At 37.6% G+C, this 18774-nt stretch overlaps 1 protein-coding gene across 1 annotated transcript in view; it reads right to left on the bottom strand.

Annotated features, from left to right (window-relative positions):
• radil2a (Ras association and DIL domains 2a) overlaps positions 1-18774 on the bottom strand; it is a 70889-nt gene that overhangs the window by 35841 nt on the left and 16274 nt on the right. The window contains exons 5-8 of the mRNA XM_055152624.1: positions 12502-13188; positions 10188-10225; positions 8592-8746; positions 8282-8394 (exon numbers count right to left, since the gene is read on the bottom strand). Of these exons, the coding sequence (XP_055008599.1) occupies positions 8282-8394; positions 8592-8746; positions 10188-10225; positions 12502-13188 (993 nt within the window). The remainder of the gene's footprint in view (positions 1-8281; positions 8395-8591; positions 8747-10187; positions 10226-12501; positions 13189-18774) is intronic.

Here is an 18774-nt window from a genome sequence, read left to right as displayed (position 1 = left end):
CACAGAGACAAGGGTGAGATGTTACCAGGTGACGTTACGGGTCAGATCTGTGCTCAGCAATAGACATGTTAAAAGCCAATCTGTAGAACTTTACAGGTAAAGCAACAACAGAGACAACAGACACCACAGAGACTAAAACAATTACAAAATCAGGGGAGATACTTAACCAGGACTAAACCAGGTCTAAACCAGAATTACCTGGACTAGGTCTAAACCAAAACTAAACTAGGACAATTTTGGACTAAATTAAAAAAACTGACCGACTAAATCCGAGTCTCCAGAGCTACATTCAACCTAACCCAGGACTTGTTGTGGTCTGCAGTAGCTTGCGTAAAAACAACAATATAATATCTTAAGATTGAAGTATAATTCACTGCACCACTAGTCCCTAAATGGTTTAATTAAACTTGTGCAAGCTCTGCGTTTGACTTTGTAGTGTTATTACAGCAGTTCTGAAGGGTTCCCGAGGCAGTAAATCTTTTGTTGAGTTAGAAAGTGCCGCCTGGATCTTAAAGGAGGAGCACCATAAATATAATTAGAAAAAGACTGAGTTTTGCTAAAGCTGCAGACTCAAGTTTCACTGTGTTTTATGGACTTGTCATTTTAAAGTGGCGGTACCCAATTTTTGTTTTGCCCTCGTATAGATTTATGGTATAACCAGCTCTTAAAGGTGCACTGTGTAACTTTTTTGGACTTCAAAATTCCACAGTACGGGAATAAACTTAATCCCAATGGAGACATGGTTAATGGTCAGCTCTGTGGAGAAGCGAGCATGCACATGGTAAGAATTGATTAATGTATTGTTTTGAGCTGTAAAAAACATGTAATTGAACAAATATTAGGGAAATATGTTTAATGCTCTACTGTGGAACATTCCAGGCAAAGAAATAACATCTCCATGGAGACAAGCAAGCTTCTAAGACCCTTAGAAGTTACGTAGTGCAACTTTAAAGGGCAGTATGTAACGTGACCTCTATGATTCCATGGAAATACAAATTTATTTAGAAAGTAATGTGGGATATTCAGCATTCCCATGGAAACAAACATGCCTCCAGGCTAAATACGAGTGAGGTTTGTGGAGATGTAAGCCCACTCAGAGTAAGGACACATGTTTTTTAGAGCAATAAACGAATATCTTTTAGTTCATTTTTGGCTAAAAACAAGGTTCCCACTCTTTTCACTGACAACATTTCAAAACTTTTCCATGACTTTTTCATGACCTAAAGTAAATTTTCCATGAACTGTACAGCACCCCACGTGTAGAATCGATCAGACTTTTAAGGCTAAATATGAAAGTGTTAACCCTTTCCACTCACCTTTTGTTTTTATATTATAGTTTTTCAACATTCAAAATACTGTCAGTGCATTTATTGTCGTCTCTTTTAAACAAAAGGCGCACACGTTAGAGAATAATCATAATAGCCTAATGATAACTTAATAGAACACTGTTGCATGAAGGAGGATTCCAGGGTTTCCGTGACTGTGAGAACCTTGTAAAAAGTTACATTTTGTTTTTTTAAGGTAGCAAATGAGACTGCTATGTCCTGCTTGCATCGAATTATAAAGTGCACTGTTACCATGCTAGTTGTTGTCTGCATTACTGTGATGGCAAAATTCCACTCTGGTCTTTGAAAGTTGTAAAACGTGCTGATAAATTCATCATGGTGAACACTTACGATAGTCAGAATGCATTAAGTAAAGTAAGTGAGAAATAACTTTAACACCAACTTAACCACTGCAAACAGGTTTTTTTGTTTTATTAACTTTTTTAAGACGCGGGTCTTATCTCTAGAATCTGAGAGGAGGACAAAGACGGATCATTGTTTAAACCATGACATCACCTTTAGTTCACACTATGACCAAGAGAAAAACCTGCTCAAACTGAGAGGAGGAGTGAAGGGGGCTCTGAGCTGCATTCTTCAACCAACACGTCATCTGGTCTCTCATATAGATGTAACAGACGATCAATGACAGGTGGAGATGTCATCAACATTCCTTGGGGGTGCAATGCTAACTGTAAGCACTACTCTGTTAGAAGCTCTGACACATTAGACGTCATCTGAGCTTTGTTTTAACACAATCTGACCAGAAAGAACTGACATGAATGGAACTACAAAAGGTGAGATGATTTTCAGCTTTATGTTGAAAATCCTCCTAAACTGGACATTGATTATTAGTCTGTGTACATTTCCAAAAGTCAAAATGCTCTGTCCCACCTGGTGATGTCATGTAGCGGTATAGTTTTCATGTTAGCAGCTACCCTTTTTACCTTTTTGTTCAGTAGAGATTGGCAGTTCCAGAGCTGAAATCATTCAAATGATTCTAGTGAAGCTGTATGGAGTTTAAAAACACAGTGGAGCACTTCCTATATTATGACATCACAAGGTGGAACAGAGTGTGTGCTAAACATGTGAAAAAAACACAACTCCAGGTATGTTTGTGATGAGGAAACAACATTATAATATATCAGATTTTTTTTTTTTTAAATAAGGAAACAACAAATAGAAAAAAAAAATCACAACTGGCAAAAAAGTTATTTAAATTTTGTTTCATATTGTCCTACACTGAAATCATGATTCATTCAGCCCCCATTCTCAATTGTAATCGATTCGTCGGGCAATCACAATTACCATGGAGTACATACAAGGGTGCATGAAATGTCTTGCCCGAGGACACAACGAAAGCAAGCACTACACAGAGCTTGGATTGGACCACAAGCAGTATGCCAAATATGTACATGAACTTTAAAACTTTGGTAACACTTTAGTTTAGGGACCACATATTAATAGCTAGTTAATAGTAATAAGTGCTTAATTACATCTTAGTTAATATTTATAAAGTACTTCCAATGCATTTGTCTAAGACTGTATTTTACAAGGACTGACCCATTAACTATTTTCTTTCCAATAAAGTGGAGATTACAATAGATGTTTTTGTGCATACACTAAAATCGTAATAAGCATTAATAAGTGTTTAATTAATGCCACCTAATAACTAAGTAACAGCTAATTACCACACCAATTACCACTTAGTTAGCCATTAATATGTGGTCCCTAGAGATGTATTTCTATTTTGCCCCATTTTTATATTAGATTACTATAGTTTTATTTCCTTATCAAAATTTGCTCATGTAATATTTTTATTTTATAAATTTAATTTTAATGTAATTTATTATTTTTTATTTATTTTGTATTTTTTTTAATTTATATTTTTTCTCTTAATAATATGTTATAAATTGGAGACAGAATGGCTACAAATCTGACATTGTCCTGTTCCCTGCCTGGTAAAAGCGGATATAGCCCAACTGCTTTAACTGTTTTAAAAGTGTATAAGAAATGAAAGAAAAATATCTTCAGTTAATCAACACTGACTCATTTCTTGTCGGAAATTAAGATTTTAAAACATCCTCCTCCCTTCCTCTCTTTCCTCTCTCAGGCATATCTCTGCGGACAGTGTCCTTCCTCTGAAAGGAAACTCGCAGCCCAGAAATTCAACAAAAACGTCAAGAAACCGTCAAAAGCAGAACACAGTGGAGTACATAACAACGAGACTGAAAGAAAAACACGGACAGTTTGTCAGTCTGCCAAGGCATTGTGGGTAATCTCGCAATGATAAAGATGTAAACTCAAAACTCAAATATGTGCTGGGGTTCAGGGTGATGTCGAAATGTCTGCTAAAAACAAAATGATTAAGCCTATCAAAATGTTACTACTACTTGTACAACTACTACTATTGCTCCTATAAAAAATAACTATGTACATATACTGTGTTAGGAATAATAGAGTACAAAAACTACTGCTACAGCTACTTCTAGAATTATTACTACAAAAATAGCCAATGTAAAATGCGTATATTGTATTTGGAATAACAGACAGCTGCTGCTACTACTACTACTACTACTACTACTACTACTACTACTACTACTACTACTACTACTACTACTACTACTACTACTATTACAGCTTCTACTTCAAGATAAGATAAACCTTTATTATGTCCCACAATATACAATTACTAACTATTACTTACCAATGTAATATGCGTACATTGCATTTGGAATAACATACCGTTATTACTGCTACTAATACTACTACAACTACTACTAGTACTACTAGAAGATAAGACAGAACTACAAATTACTACTACTGCTACAATATATTATATTCAGAATAAGCTACTAGTACTATCAAAGTAATAATGTATATTGTATTCAGAAAAAATATGTAAAATACTGCATATATTATGTTATATATAACAGACTACTACTACTACTACTACTACTACTACTACTACTACTACTACTACTACTACCACTACCACTACCACTACTACTACCACTAATACAAATTACTACAAACTACTATTCCTACTACACCTATACACATGCTACTACTGTTACTCCTACTACTACTACCAAAATAACTATGTTTGTATATTGTATTCAGAATAACACTATTCTACTTTTCTTTTTTCCTCCCATAGTTGTGATCACTCTACTTTTTGTGTCGTACTGCTCAGAGTCTGACAGTTTACGACTACTACTACTACTATAACTACCACTACTAGTACTACCCATAATAACTATGTTTGTACATTGTATTCAGATTAGCAGAGACTATTCAACTTTTCCATTTTCCTCCCATAGTTATGATCCCTCTCCTCATTGTGTCATACTGTTCAGAGTCAAACAGTTTACTTACTACTACTACTACTACTACTACTACTACTACTACTACTACTACTACTACTACTACTACTACTACTACCCAGAATAGCTATGTTTGTATATTGTATTCAAAATAACAGACACTATCCCACTCTCCCTTTTTCCTCCCACAGTTGTGATTCTCCTCTTGGTGTCGTACTGCTCAGAGTCAGACGGTTTACAGGAGCAGTTGGACGTGGGAAAGTCGTATAAAGTGTGAGCTGTAAACTGGTGCCGCATCTGCCCACACCACGAAACTAAACACGTCTACAAACAAACATGGAGGCTACCGTGCACTTGCCTCTCCACAGATCTGACCTGTAACTTGATCTGGTTTGGTCTCCATGAAGATAGAACGGTTTAAATTCATACATGCACCTTTAATGTTGAAAAGTTACTGAAAAGTTATAATCATCATGGTATCAGAATCGGTTTTGAGCATTTGAGTCTATTCCTTAGTATAGAAATCGCACGTCTACGTATTTTTTGTTACATAAGCAAGCACTGAAAAAGTCTTAATGTGTTGGCTGTAAAATTGTGGTATAAATAAAGTTAAATTGAACAGTACAAAATGTCTGGTATTTAAATTGCAGTGTGGTTCATTCTCTATTTCAGACAAGCTTTAATTAGGACAAAAATACAAGTGTGAAATATTTGAATCCACAAATGAATCCTTCCCGTGTCTGTCAGGTACAAATTCCTCCCTGTCTCCAGACCTAAACTTTCTCATTGTTGTATTTTCAATAAAGTTACTACTGCTACTACTTCAACTACTACTGCTACTGCAACTACTACTGCTACTGCAACTACTACTACTGCTACTGCAACTACTAGTACTGCTACTGCAACTACTACTACTATTGCTACTATTACGATTACTGCAATTTCTACTACTAGTAGTACTATTGCAACTACTACTGCAACGACTAAGACTAGTACTACTACTACTACTACTGCAACTACTAGTACTGCTACTGCAACTACTACTGCAACTACTACTACTACTGCAACTACTGTAACTGCTACTACTGCTGCAACTACTACTGCTATTGGATCTACTATTACTGCAATTACTACTACTGCTAGTATTACTACTATTGCAATTGCAACTATTACTGCAATTTCTACTACTACTAGTACTACTGCAACTACTACTACTACTACTATTACTACTGCAACTACTACTGCTACTCCATCTACTACTGCAACTACTACTGCTACTCCATCTACTACTGCAACTACTACTGCTACTGGACTACTACTACTACTACTACTGCAACTACTACTACTTTCAACTACTACTGCTACTGGATCTACTGCAACTACCACTGCAACTACTACTACTACTACTACTACTACTACTACTACTACTGCTACTACTGACTACTACTGCTACTACCATCTACTACTGCAACTACTACTACTACTACTACTACCTACTGCTACTACTACTACTACTACTACACTACTACTATACTACTACTACTACTACTACTACTACTACTACTACTACTACTACTACTACCACTACTACTACTACTACTACTACTACTACTACTACTACTACAACAACAACTACTACTACTACTACTACTACTACTACTAGTTCTACTAACTACTTCTAGAACACTAGAATAACAACTGACAGCTACTACTGCTACTACAACTACTACTACTACTACTACTACTATTACAGCTACTACTGCAAGATAAGATAAACCTTCATGTTCCACAATGGGAAAATTACAAAAGTAATAACTACTATAATATATTTTCATTTAGAATAAGAACAGCTACTAGTACATTCAGTAATAATGCATGCATATTGTATTCAGAAAAATAACTACACAATGTATACCAAACTACAACTTCTACTACAACAACTACAACTGCTACAACTACTACAAGTACAACTACTACTACTAGTTCGCTCTCCAAACCTAAACTTTCTCATCGTTATATTTTCAACAAAGGCGCTGTTACCGCAGGAGACGAGATTGCGTATGTTTATGTATGGGAGCGTCAGTATCTCACAGTTCTTTCCTGAGACCAGCTGCTTCTGGTGTTTTGTGTCTGGGTTTTTCTCAATCAAAACAGAAGAGGTGTTTACTCAGGCTGCTGTCCGCTTTGACCAGAAATCAGGTTTATCAGTCTGTAGTGTGGGAATCTCAACTGGAGTCATCGCAATCATGCAGTTTGTGTTAGAGACCTGACAAGCCAAGCACCTGCGTATCATTCGTTTTAAACAGGGGGTATTACGTAAAATAGACTTTTTGGAGCTTTCTACAGTGTTTTTTGCCTGGAAAAATCCAGGCTCATCACTGTACCATATATAGATATAGTATAACAGATACAGACAGATATCCTTCTGGACTTCCAGGCAACAATGTTATAATGTTGTTCCTTTATTAAAAATATGCCTAAAGTGGTGTTAGATGTCATCCATGCATGTTAGAGTAATTTAGTGATCTCTCCTGGACCCTATTCAAACCCTTCTTACTGTTAGCTGTGAGATTCTGTCCAATGCTCCACCTATAAGCCTATGTCACCCATGTTCCCACACAGCAATTCTCCAGAAATATACAACTGCATGATGCAAAACAATACACCCTCAACTTCACAAACCTGATGCAATGTGCAGTACTTTAATTAGCGAGATGCATGCTGTTTGTAATGTAATAGTGCTCTGAAGGGGGAGAGACTTAGCATGGAAAGAGTGTCAAAAACTAAAGTGAAACTTGAAAATGACTGTATTGTTTTCGGTGAATATATCATTTTCAAAGTATTATAACATGGTGATCTAAATATGTTACGTATGAGCAGTTAATACACCAGAGAAGTAATACTCCCACTTTAACTCAGCCATTGGTGTGGTTTTATTGAATCATATTATTAAATTGCCTACCATAAGGAAGCAAGGGCCGGGGAAAGACAAAATTATGCAATCAGACATTATGGGATGAGAACGATGTGGAAACAGCCACTTGTGACTATCTCAGACAGTTGCTGTTCTGTCATTGTTAAACATGAAAGTGAGACAACGGTTAATTCTTGATCAGCTGACACAAGTCAAATCTGTGTCACATTTATTTTTGTTTATTATTATAGAAAAGAAATTTACTTTTTGTGTTATATCTATGTATTTATGTTTTCTATGTATGTTCTATGCATTACTGTCCAAATAAACATTCATTCATTCTTCGTGTTCTTCGTGTGCTCATGATTCAAAATCAGGTACAGGCCCTTTAAAGGTCCTATATCACACAAAACTGACTTTTGTGAGATTTAAACCATGTTATAATGTTTTTACCTCCTCAAAAACATACTTGGAGATATGTTTTGTTTCATTCACACAGAGTTTTCAGGTTAACAGCTACCTTTAACCTTCAGTTCAGTAGAGATCGGCAATTCCAGGGCTGAAATGATCCAAATCAAACAAAACACAACTCCAGGTATGTTTCTGATAAGGAAACAACATTATACTTTCAGAAAACAGCGTAATGTGGGCCCTTCATCTCACACTTGTTCTTCCTACTGTCAAACCAGAATCCAGCTGCTGTGAGTGTCCGTGCTAACCTTTGTGATGTAGTAGACCGACTGTTGAAAGGTGAACATGATGACCTCCTCCAGCACCGTCATGGCCTCCTCACAGGCTGTACGCGTGGACGACAACTCAGAATCCAGGAGAGCTGAGAAAACAGAAAGATCACAATCAAAGGAGCTCTGCGTAAGTTTTCTGGTATTGGGTTAGCCAGCTGTTTGCCTCCATGGAGATGTTACAGATTTGCCAGGAATGTTCCACAGATCTTAACATTATCTATAGAGACAAGCAAGTGATGATACAAGCTACAGGATAAGTTGCAGGTCAGATCTGCGGAGAGGATACCTTGGTCTTCCTGGTCTTGTTTATATGGCAGCAGCTGTGGGACCTCGTGTTGGATAAAGTGAAGCAGCTCTATGGAGTTGGCCATCCACAGCACTAGGGGGCGCAAGCCTGGGATCAGACTCTCTGTGCTCAGCTCCGGCTCTGCTCCACCGTCTCTGCAGCAAAAAAAAAAGGGGAAAACGATCAAAACACATTAGTAACTTTCTATTAAACTTCAGATTTTATACTTTACATGTTGCAGACCAAAACTGGGAGCATTCACTGTAATATCACGGTAATAGAATGGAAATACATTGGTAACTACAACAGTAACTATGCACAATTTTCAATAGCTATGTTTTGTATTTGTATTTTGCATAATGATATCATCAATCAATCTTTATTTATAGAGCTCTTAAGAACATTCAAGGTGACCAAAACGCTTCTCAGTAAAATCAACACTATATATATAAAGCTATATTTTAATTTTGGATCAGTTAAATTAAACAAAATATGTACATTAATTTAATAAACTGGTCAAACTGGATAAAAATAAAAACTTAAACAAGGTCAACCCAAGTGTACTATAGGGGTGTGCAAAAATCAAAATATCGATATATCGCATCATTTAATGTGCTGATACAGTATTGATATCGTGGGCTGCTGTATCGATATATCGCCAAGAGTACTTTTTGGTATATTTTACTAAATAATTTCGTTAGAGTGCTACAGTTTTGTTGCTTTTTCAGAGGAAGGAAACTCGTTTATGCAACACATTTGATATTTTCACTGTTTTGATTATTAAAATGTGCATGTTTCATATTCACTTTGTAAAAAAAAGTGATTTAACAAAGACTTAGTATCACAGCCATGATTTAGCCTTTATTTTTTACTGAATCGTATCGAATTGATTTGAAATATATCACTGCATCGAGATATGTACTGTATCGTGGCCCATGTATCGAGGTATGTATCGTATCGGCAACTTAATGATTCCCAGCATTAGTGTACAACAAGACCTAACTGGGAAATAAATGGACAGCTAACTCCACGCTCCAAATAGAAAGTGAGCATTTCCAGTTGACTATATATTATCACCCCTCTCTCTTTAACTGCTGCTGTGAGCCCTGTCCTTTTGGTCTTAAAATGTTTATATTAACCCACTCTACGTGATCCTGGTTTACGTAAATAAATGACTTTTCCTAATATGGAACTGGCTCCAGATTCGCTCCTATAACTGCCAGAGTCGTTGAGCTTCATTTGACTGGAGCTGAACACTATGGGGGACGTCACACACGCTTAGTCCGCTTCTTTACACAGTCTGTGAGTTTTCCAGTGTTATATAACCTTCTTTACGCCTTCCCCCGACACAATAGTAAACCACTATAATCTTAAAAGTGGCTATTGTCTTACAGGAATGAGAATGCACTTTATTTTCATATGGAGACGTGCATGTAAACCCACAGTGTATTCAGACAGTAAGGTGTTGAGAGCCAGAATCCTCCCCCTCTTTTTGCCTCTCCTCTCTCCTCTCTCCCTCTCTCCTCCCTCCTCCCTCTCTCTCTTCAAGCTCTGCACACTGTTGTTTATTTCTGGGACGATTCTTGCAGTACTCACGTTTCTGGTTGTATCGCTGCGAGCTCCTTTGTCTTGTCCTAAAATGCACAAAAACACAATAAAAGAAAACTATCCGTTTCAAGCCTGTGTGCAAAACTAGCAAACTTCAAGCAGCTCTGAGTGCATTCCTACAGCCCTGATGGCACATTTGATTACGGAGCTTTATTCAGAAACACAAAGGGTCAAATTGGCAGTGAGCAGATAAGATTTAGCGGGTTGGTTTCTGCATACAATAGCCCGTCTATGAAAAGAAATATAGGGTTTATCCCAATGAAATATAGAAAAAATAAGGAAAAATAGAGAGATCGTTTCCATGGTAACCTATGTATAGTACAGAATGTCCAGCTGCAGCAGACATGTGAGTGTGCATACAAAGTCTATGTACTGATACTTTGCAGTGACATCATGCTGCAGGGTTCTCCATCTACATGTCTATGGTGGAATTTTCAGCAGTTACCATGGTTACGCAATGCTCACAATGGCCAAAACCAAAAAAAGTTTTAAGATGGTCTGAAAATTCAAAAAATACAGAGTGACTAACTGAAAAAAAGTCCTGGCTAATGCTGTAGCTTCAAATAAAGCTCCAAATTGTGTTAAGATGGGCTTAAAATATAACTTGAGTAACAGAGATTCAGACAAAGAGGTACTTCCAGATGTTGATGATATCAGCTGCAAAGTATCTGGACTTTTAATTCTAGTTTTCCCTTCAATACTTTGATAGCTGTTTTTGTATGTGTGTGTTTATACATTTTATCTAATATGAATTTGGAAATACATATTTTTCATTTTAGGTCATACATTCTTCTTTTATAACAGTAGGCATGAAGTAAACTGAATAATTATCAGTGCTGGTGTCCACATGGTGTACTGACTCCCAAACATAATTCAGTTCTGCATAAAATACAGACCAGTGGAGAGTTTTTACGGTGAACAATGTTTTTTTTTTTTTTTAAATACTGAAAAAAATAGACAGAGCTGGATCACAAATATACCATTAAATGTAAACACTTTAATCAGTTACGTTTTGGCCCTGTTTTACTTCATTTCCAATCAGAACAGACCTTTTTCACAACAGTCAGAAGAGCCCCGCAGTAGGTTCGTGGGACGTCCGGTTAATGCTTTTCTGTGGCAAAATGTTTGAAGAAATGTCGCACGTATTTTCCACCACCTTCATAAATTTGTCTACCCCATCACCAAATCTTCATCCAACAAGGTCGACAAAGGACATATTCTGTCCATGAAGAATTTATCCACAACTATCAAGGTAAGAAAGACGAAAATTGAAAGGCAAACAACGACGAGCATTAAGCAGTTCGAATGTCTAGCATTTAAACTGCACAAATCTCTCTATCTATGCTAATATCTACATCATGAAATCAATTTTTTAATTGAATTGTAGAATCAGTCTGAGTTCACAAATTACTTCTGTTTTATTCATGACTATAAAGTTATTTTTGCTCAGGAGTAGTTCACTAACACTAGTTGTTGTTCGCCTTTATGTTTCCATCTTTTCTTACCTTGATAGTTGTGGATAAATTCTTCATGGACAGAATATGTCCTTTGTGAACCTTGTTGGATGAAGATTTGGTGATGGGTAGACAGTAGGGGTGTAACGATATCCAAGTCTCATGATACGATATTGTCACAATATTTATTGCAATACTGTGGGAAAGCTCACGATATGGTGGGGAGGCTCATAATTAGGAAAAAAAGAACAAATCTCTCAGTCTCTATGTTTTCACGATATACATCTCACGGTATATTTGTCGTGACATTTCGTGGAGGCTGACAAAACTGTTAATATGCTACTTTTTCCACTTAAAATGCCTTGATAAGACTTAATCCAAAGAACTAAGACTTAGAAGAGCTTAGAAATGTTATTTCTTCATGTAGTCAACACTGAAATGGACCAAAGGATCATGGTCTATGTAGTTCCATTTGTCTTTTTTTTAGCTATTGCTGCACCATAACTGTTAATTTAAGCAAAGAGACTTGTAATTCGATATATTGTGATGATCCACGATATTGTTGTGAGAACTTTGACGATACAATATCACAATATTTCGGTTGTTGCTACATCCCTAGTAGGCAGATTTATGAAGCTGGTGGAAAATACACTAGACATTTCCACAAATATTTTGCCATAGAAAAGCATTAACATAAGTGACGTTTCCCATACATCACGGCACTTCCGGCCGTTGTGAAAAAGGTCTATTTGCTCTAGCCCCATTCACAAGATGGCCGCTGCACTTGCCAGGGCAACACAGCCCGCATTTTGTCTAAATCTATCATGATATCATTGCTTTGTCCTTACCCACATAATCTGCTGGATTTGACTGGCTATCCGAAGCAGCAGTTGTCTCAAATGTGCGAGCTCAAACGTGCTCGCAGAATGCTGGATGCACAAACTCAGCAGGAATGCCGGGGTTAATTTTGGTTCACTTCCACTGGGGTCCAACATTGTCAAAATCTTTTCTAAAATTTCTTCTTCCTGGTTTAAATCGTAGCTAACCGCTGCTTCTCTCCCTTCCAAATCTCTCCAGCATGGTGCGAAAAATTTGCTTGTCAGTTTTTGTGGAGAATCGCAAGAAAAGCAAGATGTTTTGGGGTCGGAGTTGGGACATAGTTTCGTCATCCATGGAGGAGTTTGTGGCGATGTGGAAGAACTAGTTGGGTCTTTAAACATAAACAAATAGTGCTTTCCCAATCCGACGAGATCTCCAGGACTTAACTCGACCTCGTCTTTGAGAAGGAACCCATTTCGAGTGACGGGGGCTCCGTGCAAAGGTTTAAGCATGGTGGTGGTGGATTTTTTGGACTCCCCCGTAGCGGAGGTGGAGTTGGTACAATCCAGACGGCGCACGCAGCAATGTTGTGGTAAAACATCTGGCGCGAATAACAGAATGTCCACTTTGAGGCGCTCTTCGTCCTCCCCGTTACTGTGCTCCTGACAGCAGCCGAATATCGTGGTGGTCCCGCTCATCAGGTAGATCACGAAATCCTGGAGGAATAAAGATTATAGATTAGAACAAAAAGCTTTAGTTATAAACATGACATAAAACAAGGACTAAAGGCAAAAAGACAACCACCAGAAGATGTATCCGCTCTAGTGGTACTTTTCTGGTCTGTCACCTGCTTGTCTCCATGGATTTAATTGCTTTGCCTAGAATGTTCCATGGTATGACATTAAACATATCTATCTAGCATTTCTTTATCACAGGTGTTCCTGCTGCTCAAAAATACAATGATTCTCTCTGTGAATGGGGGCGAGTCTCCACAGATCTGACCTGTAATGTAGCTTATAGTTGCCCCTAGGGGTGGAGGATATCTTGATATTTTAAATATATCGAGATATTTTTTAAACACAGAATGGACATATCCTATATCTCAATTTAATGCTTATATTTAATTCTGATTTCACTGCTTTGCTTGTTTGCCTTCTCTGTGCTGTGCTCACCCCCACCTCCTTGATCCCTCCCCCAGCGTGTTGTCTCATTCTCTACTCACTACTGCCATGAATGCCCAAAGTTGATGCCAACCAAAAGTAATGCACATTTATATTTAGTAATGTAAAAGAAGATTTTAATTAATAATCTGCTGCAGTGTAGAACTTGTACAATAGTATTTGGAAATGTTGGGTTTGATCTGCAGTGGATTGTGGGATACCTCATAGCCCCTTACGCTGGTGAGGAACATGGATCTATTAAAATAAGTAAACTCCTGAGCTTCCTCTGCTAATGGAGCTCATGGATATGGTTATCGTATAGTTAGCAGAGTTTATGCATGCAAAGATGAGCTTGAATTGAGTAGAGTTGAGTTATTTTTGAATGAAAAGAAGGCAATATGTAATATTTCTTCCTTTATTTTACACTTAAATTATTATTTTTTATTTAGTTATTTTTCCTTTACGGATATCGAGATATATATTGTATGTCGAGACATAAAAAATATATCGAGATACATTTTTTTGCTCCATATCGCCCAGTCCTAGTTGCCTCCCTTGAGACAGATAAGTTAAATCTCTACTGTGGAACATCCTATTGTCAAAGCAATGACATTTCCATGACGGACCCTCCACCAGAAAAGTTACGCATTGCACTTTTAAAGACCTTGTGTCAGATTTTTTCATGTAGTTGGACAAAATCTGTTTTACCCAGTACTGATATATTGTATAAGCAGCTTTTAAGGTGGAAATGAGACTCCAGTGCACTCTTCACATCTAATTATAAAGGTTCGTTATTGTCAGTGAAACATGAAGTGCGCTGTTAGCATGTTAGTTGTTGTTAGCTTTACCGTCTCGAGTGTTTTCTGTGTGAGAAAATCCAAAATATGCAGGGTTGGTGGATTAAACTTGCGTGAATGAAACGAAACAGAACTCAGGGTATGTTTGTGATGAGGAAACAACATTATAACATAGATCAGAAAATAGCATAATAAGGCCCCTTTAACTTTCTTATGCAAGATTTTGGACGGGCACCAGTGGAGCTGAAGTGTAAACAAAAGTGTGCAGGAGCGGGGGAGGCACCAACGTTCTGACAGGACGAGATTAGAGTGAAGTCAAGTACCTCCAGGTCTAATGCTTTTACTGATGGAGGTGCCAGGCCGGGGCAGGCCTAAGGGAGTGAGTGAACCAACTACAGAGCTAATTAACTGCACAAAAATGGCAATAGAAATGAATTATACTGTACAGTGGTGCTTTCTGTTGTGACATATGGTAGCTTTTGTACGACTGACAAAAGAAAGTATGGTAGTAGTGTTGGTCAAAGAGAGAAAATGGGGTACATAGGGTTGTCAAAAGTATCGAAAATCAGATGCTAATCGATCCTAAAACTAATATTGAAACTAAAATATATCAATACTAAAAGAGTCACATTAACAGGACAGAAATGAGCCTTTCCTGAATAGTTTTAGAATGATCTTGAGCTGTATCAGAACAAGTATAAGAGCACACAGACAAGTATACACCAATGAACCACTGTGGAACCTACCTGGACCACTGAGGGATTAAAAAGCTATAAGACCACATGGAAATATAAACAAAAATATGATTTAAGATGTAAGAAAGTAAGACTTAATGTTGAAAATCACATTCTATTGTCTAAAGAAAGTGTATTAAATGTATAGTGTAGTGTAGTAAATAGAAAATCGGTATTGCGTATCGAGTTGAAAGTGGAACTAGATAAAATTTTTTAAAAGAACCAAATATTTTCTTTCAGTTTTTATGGATTTTTGACATCTTAATAACAGTTCATTTTTTAATTATTATTTTTACTGTAGTGCAACTTTTTATTTAGCTAATGCATCATTTCAAAGAGTAAACACGCTCCCGCTCTCAGTTGGAACCATTTGAAACAGATCTGAGGCTTTGTCATCTCTTTCTGTGGTTAGTTTGTAAATAACACGAGAGCTCACATCGGCTTCTGTCGTGTAAATAAATACACAACAGCCAGTCTTTTGCACAGCTCTTTGAAATGAATCGCTCTGAAATATTCGGATCCTGTAAAAGAGCCAAAAGTCCTATCATGAGTATCGCAAGCACCGCTGGATTTAAATGTCCTATATTACACAACACTGACTCTTGTGAGCTTTAAGTCACGTTAGAATGCTGTTACCTCATCTAAAACATACCCAGAGTTGTGTTTTGTTTCACTTACACATGTTTGAGTAACCCTATGCTCTGTTCCACCTCGTGATGTCACGAAGCGGTCGATTTTAACAGCTACATTTTACCTTTACTTCAGTAGAGATTGACAATTCCAGTACAGAAATAACCCAATTTATTCTAGTGAAGGAGTTTAAAAACACAGTGGAGCACTTTCTGTATTACCACATGACATCACAAGGTGGAACAGAGTGTTTTCTGTTGGAGAGAAGAACTCAGAGTCTAAATATGCAGGATTTGTGTGATAAAAATGCATGAAAGAAACAAAAAAACACAACTCCTGGTATGTTTGTGACGAGGAAACGACATTTTAACATAAATCAGAAAATATCATTCTATTGTCTAAAGTAAGAGTGTTTTTCATGAACATCTTGGTATCAGAATCGTTATTGAGGTGAGTCTATCCCTTACTACTGAAATCAAGTTTGGAATTTCAGTATCATAAACACTAAATCACAGTTGAATTTGACTACACGCTTGTGAGTTGTCATTGTTTTCTTTCTGTATCTCTGCTTGTTGTCACTTGCCCCGTTGTCACACATGGCTGTATCACGGTGCAGATTAGAGCAGTGTCTGTCTGTCACCGTGATCCTGCCCACTCAGCGTTTCCACGGCAGCGGCTCAGACAAACAGCACTTCCTGTTCCTGGAAACGGACTAAAGCCACAGACTCGGGGGCTCTGTCAGAAATCAACTCTGCCCCACACAAAACAGGGCAGAGAGAAAGAGAGACCACAATACTTTGGTTTCATGATTTCAGTCTCAAACTTTAAACGTGCATAGTGTAAGGGCCCATCAGATGCTTTTCTCCATGGAGCTGTTACTGCTTTGTCTGGAATGTTTCACAGTATGTCATTAAATCTTTCTATCTTCATGGAGACCAAACCAGACCAAGTTACAGGTCAGATTTGTGGAGAGGCGGCCCTGCTCAAAATCAGAATGTTTTTCTAGGTATTTTTAAGCAGTAAAACCTCCTGTAATTGAATAAACGTAAGGTAGAGCTGTTTAATGTCATACTGTGGAACATTCCAAGAAGAGCAGTGACATATCCATACAAACAAAAAAGTTACATGATGCACCTTTAAGCGATTATACGCAATTTTTGTCCAAGTATCTTGCCTCAGAATTAGGGGTGTAATGATGTCCAAGTCTCACGATACGATACGTCACGGTATGAATCTCACGGTACGATATTTTTTGCGATAACGTGGGAAAGCTCACGATTTGGTGGAGAGGCTCACGATTAGGGATGTAACAATATCCAAATCTATCAGTACGATATTTTCAAGGTACGATATTTATTGCGATATTCTGTGGAGGCAAACAAAACTGTGAATATGCTACATTTTCCTCTTAAAATGCCTTGACAAGACTTAATCCAAAGACTTAAAAGTGCTTAGAACTGTTATTTCTTCTTGTAGTCTGCACTGAAATGGAGCAAAGGATCATGGTCTATGTAGTTCCCTCTGTCTTTATTTAGGTATTGCTGCACCATAACTATTAATTTAAGCAAAGAGACTTGTAATTCAATATATTGTGATGGTCCACGATATTATTTTGAGAACTTTGATGATACGATATCACGATATTTAGTTATTGTTACATCCCTACTCAGTATCGTAATATACTTATTGATATCGGATATGGGTGGATACTTAAATCCTTAGTATCAGAATCAGTATCGGAGCTGAAAAAGCTGGATCACCATCGACGTATTGTTTTATTTTGAATGTGAGTAACTTGTAGGTGTCATTACTCCAACATGGCGTCTCTTTTGTTGTCCCGTGGTCTGACCGCGGCCTTGGTCTCTGACGGGGAATTAGCCTCCACACAAGGAGCTTAGAGTAAAGACGGACACCAACACCTGCGCCTCCTGTTTAACACATAATCTGATCCTCACGACCAACAAAGTCTCAATGAACCATGAGATGACAGGTCTATCGCTTGTTTAACATAATTTTAATGTTCCACAGTATGGCATCGTTTGTCTCAATAGAGATGGAGAAGATGTATGCCATTCTGTGAAATATTCCAGGTACATTCCAGGTACGGCAATAAAATGTTTTATGGAGATAAGCAGGTGGATGTCACTCTACCAGAAAATTATTGCAACTTTAAAGGTCCTACATTGCGTGAAACTGACTCTTGAGAGCTTTAAGCCATGTTATAATCTTGTTACCTCCTCAAAAACATACCTGGAGTTGTGTTTTGTTTCATTCACACGTCTCCAAAGCTCAAAATAATGCTCTTTTCCACCTTGTGATGTCAAGAAGCGATAGTTTCCAAGTTAACAGCTCCTTTTGTTACCTTTTGTTATCTTTTGTTCAGTAGAGATTGGAAATGATCTTGAAAGGGCTGAAATTACCCAAATGATTCTAGTGAAGGTGTATGGAGTTTGAAAACACAGTGGAGCACTTCCTTTATTACCACATGACATCACAAGGTGGAACAGAGTGTTTTCTGTATAAGAGACACAAATATGCAGGGTTAATGTGAATGAAACAAAACGCATCTCCAGGTAAAGATCACTTTTGTGAACATAAAAATGCAGTTAAAACTAAAAATCCCAATTACCAGCCTGACTGATCAGCCGGTTTCACTTCGTAGAAACCGTCTGACCTCGCAGTGTTAGAATTTGTTCGCTAGACGGTAGACAGGTACTTTTTATCATTTAACCAATCTCTGCTTTTTGGTCGTGACGTATGTAACGCGCCGTTAACGAGGCTAACTGGTATATTAAGCTTTTCCCAAATCTCGTAGGAAGAAGGGCAATAACGTCTTTCCCCTTGATAAAATTCACCAAACATTCTCTTTGTTCCGGCTTTAAATCCTCGATCTCGGGAATCGTTGCCACCACAGAATGTATGGCTCTTCGCTGATTGGCTGGTGCCTGAACTTGCACTTCCGGGCTTTTTGCGAACCATCT

This window comes from Boleophthalmus pectinirostris, unplaced genomic scaffold (genome assembly GCF_026225935.1).
Source record: "Boleophthalmus pectinirostris isolate CB_2022bp ecotype Guang Dong unplaced genomic scaffold, ASM2622593v1 HiC_scaffold_17, whole genome shotgun sequence".
In the NCBI taxonomy this organism is placed as follows: Eukaryota; Metazoa; Chordata; class Actinopteri; order Gobiiformes; family Gobiidae; genus Boleophthalmus; species Boleophthalmus pectinirostris.
This window is presented reverse-complemented; position numbering and strand designations above follow the sequence as displayed.